This window comes from Dipodomys merriami, unplaced genomic scaffold, assembly GCF_024711535.1.
Source record: "Dipodomys merriami isolate MVZ:Mamm:240054 unplaced genomic scaffold, mDipMer1.0.p SCAF_4, whole genome shotgun sequence".
Lineage (NCBI taxonomy): Eukaryota > Metazoa > Chordata > Mammalia > Rodentia > Heteromyidae > Dipodomys > Dipodomys merriami.
This window is the reverse complement of record NW_027205603.1, coordinates 29,577,675-29,583,674: the sequence shown is the minus strand read 5'-3', so window position 1 is coordinate 29,583,674 and position 6,000 is coordinate 29,577,675. Positions and strand designations below refer to the sequence as shown.

The following is a 6,000-nucleotide window of genomic DNA, read 5'->3' as shown; positions in this document are numbered from 1 at the left end:
ACACTGTCAGATCATATTGTTCCAAAGAGTTCTCTCCACCTGCTCTGGTTTTGGCAGCTGCCTAATTTATAAGCTATTTTTGTTTTCCTTTGTGGAAGTAAATTCTACAAAACTTCAATGGCCTAAAGATTTTGCCTTTCAACATCTTTATGAAAATTTGAAAGCCTCCAAAGATCACAGAAGTTTTTCAAAATACAGCCTTTCTGCAAAATGATATGCTTTCAAATTTCATTATCTTTTGTTCCATCCAATCAATATTTTATATTAAACTGATCTATCAACAGTATTATAACAAATTCATGTGTGGCCCATTAGCATTTTTTATAATTACTGGAATTACTTATTTTAAATCTGGGATTTTAGCTGGCACCCATGGCTCACACCTGTAATCCTTGCTACTTGGGTGGCTGAGATCTGGGGATCGCAGTTCAAACCATCCTTCATGAGATTCTTATTTTTGATTAACCAACCAACCAACCCAAAAATAGGTCAAACTGAAGTTCTGGCTCAAGTAGTTGAGTTCCAGGCTTGAGTACAAAAGATAAAAGTAAGGGAGGATACACAGCCCTGAGTTCAAGACCCAGGAGCAGAAAAAAATAAACTTAGGATTTTATCATCTCCCAGGAGATTCCAGTATTGGAATTTGGACTCAGTGGCTTTAGTTCTTGCTTAGGTTCTTTTTGTTCAAGGCTGGTTCTCTACCAGTTGAACCACACACCTGGTCCTACACAATGGTTGTTCTGTACATTTTCTTATGACAAGAGACTGATCTCCCAGTCAATCTCTCACTGTGGGATTCTTTTCACTGTGTAATGTTGCAGACTCCAGAGATGACTTGTGCTTTTCATATTGGGGAACAATCCTTCCTGAGAGCTATTAAAATAGTCCACTCAAAATTTCCTGTCTTGCCATCTGTATTGTTTTTCTTAAAAATTAATATCTTATTATGGTTCCTTCAATTGTATTAAAACTAGCTCTTATATGCTTTATTTCACTTTGAATATTATCATGCATCAATAGCTTTAAATAGATACAGATCCAACCTGCTAAAGTTAATGGTAATGTTTTCTTACTGATGCTCAAGTGTGCACATTTGGGAGCAGTGGAAGCTTTCAGCTGGTTCTCCCCTCCTTTCTACCCACAACTGCTAAATGTTGATTAAAGCACCTTTGCAGGATCTTTGGGGTTCTTTCCCATTCCTAGAATGGAATTAGATATTCTCAGAGAAGTCTGGATTCCTTAATGCAGAAATAACCCCAAAGAATCTTGTTTCTGGTGGCTTTCTGTAAACACTGCTATTGGAATAAAGGTTCAACCATTGCAGAAATGGCCAGAGAAAAAGGTGGTTTGTTGTTGCTGATGCTTTTTCATAGTGCACATGACACTTCCAAATTAACTTGAACATTACTGGATCATTTTGAAGGATTTTGTTATCTTACATTAACCAGCTAATTCACTGATTTAATTTCATAATAAAATTATAATTTCCTGCATTGCTTATAATTTTAACCCCTAACCAATGAAAGCATGTTTCAATTATGTGAAAATCTTTATTACATTGGGAAACAGACTTTCATTCAATTGTCAATAAAAATATCAGAAAAAGTGGGATGTGTAATAGTCCTCAAGGGCTTTTGATCTGTTAATAATACGCTAGATATATTCATCTGTCCCAATGAGTAATATCTGGGATAACTTAATTCCTCTCTAGTAATTAACTCTATTTAGGCTAGATGACAGAAAAAGAGATTTTAGAGTTTAGCAACATATCCTCTCAACCTGCAAGTCTACAGCAAGGTTAAAAACGAAAGGCCTTATGCAGAAGAATCTTCCTATAGTAAAATCCAAAGAGTGGGGTTTTTTTTGCCATTTTTCTAAGGAAGGATGGTATCTGAGCAGTTTTGCTTCCTTTCAACATTCTTGCATGTAGCATCACAAAGCTCGGGCTCTGGAACATGAGTTCCAGAAGCTAGACGGAATTATCAAGGAGTCTGCCAATATTCTCTGGCATTTGGAATTTGGCAGCAAGTTGCAAAATATCTTTGCTTAGACAATTCTGGTTTTCTATAAACCCAAATGTCTGAGAAGTAATTCCAAACTTTCCTGACCACAGATTTCCTTCCATATCTTTCAATGATATTGCTTTTCATCTGTGTGGGTTATGGCAAATGACAACCTTGTAGAAACATCTCACACCACACTTTTTTGTTCTCTTTCTGTAAGCTCTTTCAAATTCCCTAAATAATTCATGATTTTAATTAATAATTTTAAGCATAAACTTCCAGCTTGGCACTGGTGGTTCAGGCATATAATCCTAGCTACTCAAGAGGATGAGATTTGAGGAACACAACCACAGCAGGAAAGTCCATGAAATGCTTATCTCCAATTAACTACCAAAAAACTAGAAGTGGAGTTATGGCCTAAGTGGTAGGGCACTAGTCTTGAGGAAACAAAAGCTCAGGGATAGCTCCTAGGCCCTCAGCTCAAGACCCATGGGCACCTTACACACACACACACACACACACACACACACACACACACACACACACACACACACATGATAAACCTATTGTTGTAAGGTGAAATTATTCCAGAAACCATATCTTGGAAGATAGAATATAGGAGTCTGCAGTCTGCAGGCAACCAGTTGTTACAAAGGCCTGCAACACCCAAATACACTTAATATGGATAGGAAACAGGCTAGAGGCAAAGAAAGAGCAAAACAATACTTACAAAGAAATTCAGCTTGCATGGAGTGCTGAATTGGGACGCCATGATGACCATAGATGAGCCAGGAGACAGAAGACAGGACATGATCACAGAGTCACAGGTAGCATTGCATAAGATGGCTGGGTTGGGTTGGGCTGAGCCTAAATACAGTCTCAGCCAGGGGGTGGGGGGGTTGGAGGTCCACAGGAAATTCCTAGTCCCAGGTACTGGACTGACAGATCCTAACAGCCAAGTGCCGGCCCCTTCCTCCAGGGTTCCCGCAAGCCCATCACTTGGGAGGCAGTTGATGGGTGGGGGTGTTTCCTTCCTCCAGCATGAAGACAAGATGCCAGACTGTACTATCTACCATGGGGCCAACATGGTGCAGGCCAGACCTGATTTCCTTACTTCACTATCAAATGTAATTCATTTTTCAAGTCTTTATCTTCCTGTGCCTCACATTCTAACATAGTCTTGTGGCCATGGTGACCCCTGATTGGCATAGAGAATGTAGCTGTCACTTGGTCCTTCTTCCCTTCATTTATCACAGAGGATACCTGCTGAGTTCTTGAATTTGAAATAACCATGAACATGGCAAATGCCATTTATTATAGGCAATACAGAGCAATTTCCTTATATGAAAAGGGTTTTCTACTTCTTCCCATTGTGTTGCATCATTTAGTCGCTGGGTACACAGCACATTATTGTAAGGTATATTAAATAGGTAGGTTTCAATGAAGAGAACACCACGTGCTATTCAGGTAGGAAAAGAAGTTTATTTACCGAACTGCTTCCTCTGTCGTGCATGGTGGACAAGCACTGTCCCAAGGCCAGGGACAGGAAGAGGTGTGGCCAGGTGGGGGAAAGGTGTGGCCACACTGGATCCAGATGTGACCTCAGGGCCTGGGACCCTCCTATGGTCAGATGGGAGGCACGTGACCAGAGGTGGCTCAGGATGTGACCTCACAGGAGGGGGCGGTGACTGCTTCCAGGTGTGCCAGTTACCTAAGTAACACAGATGCTGGGTGGAAACTTAGCCAAGAAGTTGCACAGGGCCTGCATAGCCTGGGGCAGACCTTACAATTATAACTTATAACAAGCATTGAAAATCCAAATGTATGGTAAAGACGTTGTATTTGTGGAGTTCAAGAAAGGAGGAAATGGAGGTCTCTTCCAGCTGCAATGCCAGTGGGAGCACCAGACCTCATGCTCGGAGTGTCGCTGAGAACTGTTCTAAGAAAATGGCAGACAACCCTGACATGGGGGAAATCACCAGCTTCGATAAGGCCAAGTTGAAGAAAACCGAGATGCAGGAGAAGAACACCTTGCTGACCAAAGAGACCATTGAACAAGAAAAGCAGAATGAAATTTCCTAAGAACCTATAGGGTCTGCCACCCCTTTCCCCTAACCACCACCCCCATCTCAGAGACACCTCTTGATGTGAAGAAAGAGCCACCTGAAAAATGGACACAAGCCACCAGCCTGCACTGTGAACCCTGGGCGCTCCGTGCCACTGCCATCGCCCTGTGAGTCTCTGAGGGGACACCACTCCCCCTCATTGGACTGCCAAATTTTGTTTGCCCTGGGATGTTACAGAAAATTACTTGCGTGATGAATGAAAATACACCTCATGGCAGAAAGAAAGGAAGAAAGGAAGAAAGAAAGAAGGAAAGAAGGAAGGAAGGAAGGAGAGAGAAAGAGAGAGAAAGAAAGGAAGGAAAGAAGGAAGAAAGAAAGAAAGAAAAAAAGAAAGAAAGAAAGAAAGACAGACAGAAAGAAAGACAGAAAGAAAGAAAGAAAGAAAGAAAGAAAGAAAAAGAAAGACAGACAGAAAGAAAGAAAGACAGAAAGAAAGAAAGACAGAAAGAAAGAAAGAAAGAAAGAAAGAAAGAAAGAAAGAAAGAAAGAAAGAAAGAAAGAGAAAGAAAGAAAGAAAGATGGAGAAATACAAGAGGCCATGGGGAGAAACTTTTGTAAGGAATGGAGTTTGCAGGTATTTTGAGAGATGATTGCTTTCTGGAAAACCCAGGAGGCTAGACATCAAAGAAATGGGAAGTATCATTAGCATTGAAAAAAAGGAGGCTGAGTCTAAGTAATTTCTCACAGCCATCCTGGTGCCTCTTGCTGGGTAGAGCGAGTTCTCCATCCAGTGCTGAAAAAGCCTAGAGGTAAGAGAGGCCATTCAGTTGGGCACCCAGTGCCTCACACCTGTAATCCTAGCTACTCAGGAGGCTGAGATTTTAGGATTGCGGTTCAAAGCCAGCTCGAGCAGGAATGTCCGTGAGACTCTTATCTCCAATAAACCACTAGAAAACCGGAAGTGGTGCTGCGAAAAGCCACATTTTGAAAGATCAAATCTTGGAGGCTTTATTAGAGTGCAATCTGTCTGCAGGCAGCCAATTGTTTCAAAGACCTGCAGCCCACAAACACACTTAGGAAAAGCCTAATCCCACATTATGAGAAAAGCCTGAGAGTTAGGAAAACAGAGGTGGAGAGTGAGAAGCTTGCTTGACATCTTCCATGTCAGTTCAAATTCTCCATTTGCCATAAAATAGTTCTGAAAAATGCTATATGTTAGTTTTGGCTTCCTTTGTGTATTTGCTTTGTGGGGATAGGCGTCAAACCCAAGGCTTTGCTCATGCTAGGCAACTGTTCTACCAGTGAGATACCACACTCAACTTATTTCACACACTTTTAACTCAATGTAAAACCATTGTTTTCACTTTGGTTATAAATAAGTTTATGTCCCTTAGAAGGTAGAAAGCCAATAATATAAAATGTGAAGTTTATATACTGAAAATGTGTCTGTCAGAATAGAAATGTGAATAAAGGCAGGCTGATGGGAAAAAAGAATTATGCAAAAAATTATTTATTGGTTAATGAGTCTTGAAAACTTTGATCGTCCTGGACAATTAAGTAAATTCAAATTATTGCTGGATATCAGCTTTTGTAGGAGAAACTATCACTTTTATTCCTAGCTGCATTAATGAAATACTGCAATCCAAACAGTAAAACTGAAGATATTCTCAGCAAGAGAAGCCAGACATTTCCTCTTCCCCTATAACATTCACACCAGGAACCAGTCATCTAGGTATAATAAATTTCAAAAAGGACATGTTTACTTACTGAAACATTAAAACACTTTCCCCAAAATTACACCTTTACCATTGTAATGGAATGAACATGTCAAATAAGTTGTAAAGGGGATCAAAACAAATGAAATATAAACTCTGAAAGAAACCCTGGCATCTTAATTTGATGAAATCCTCAGTAATTTCAGTGTAAGTAAC

General features: G+C 40.3%; 1 protein-coding gene across 1 annotated transcript; it reads left to right on the top strand.

The window, feature by feature from the left end:
* The first annotated feature begins 3,950 nt into the window (after positions 1–3,950).
* Positions 3,951–4,085, top strand: LOC138806234 (thymosin beta-10-like). Its single transcript, XM_069991769.1, has one exon. It carries the CDS (start codon positions 3,951–3,953, stop codon positions 4,083–4,085), a length of 135 nt encoding a protein of 44 aa, XP_069847870.1.
* Positions 4,086–6,000: the final 1,915 nt, after the last annotated feature.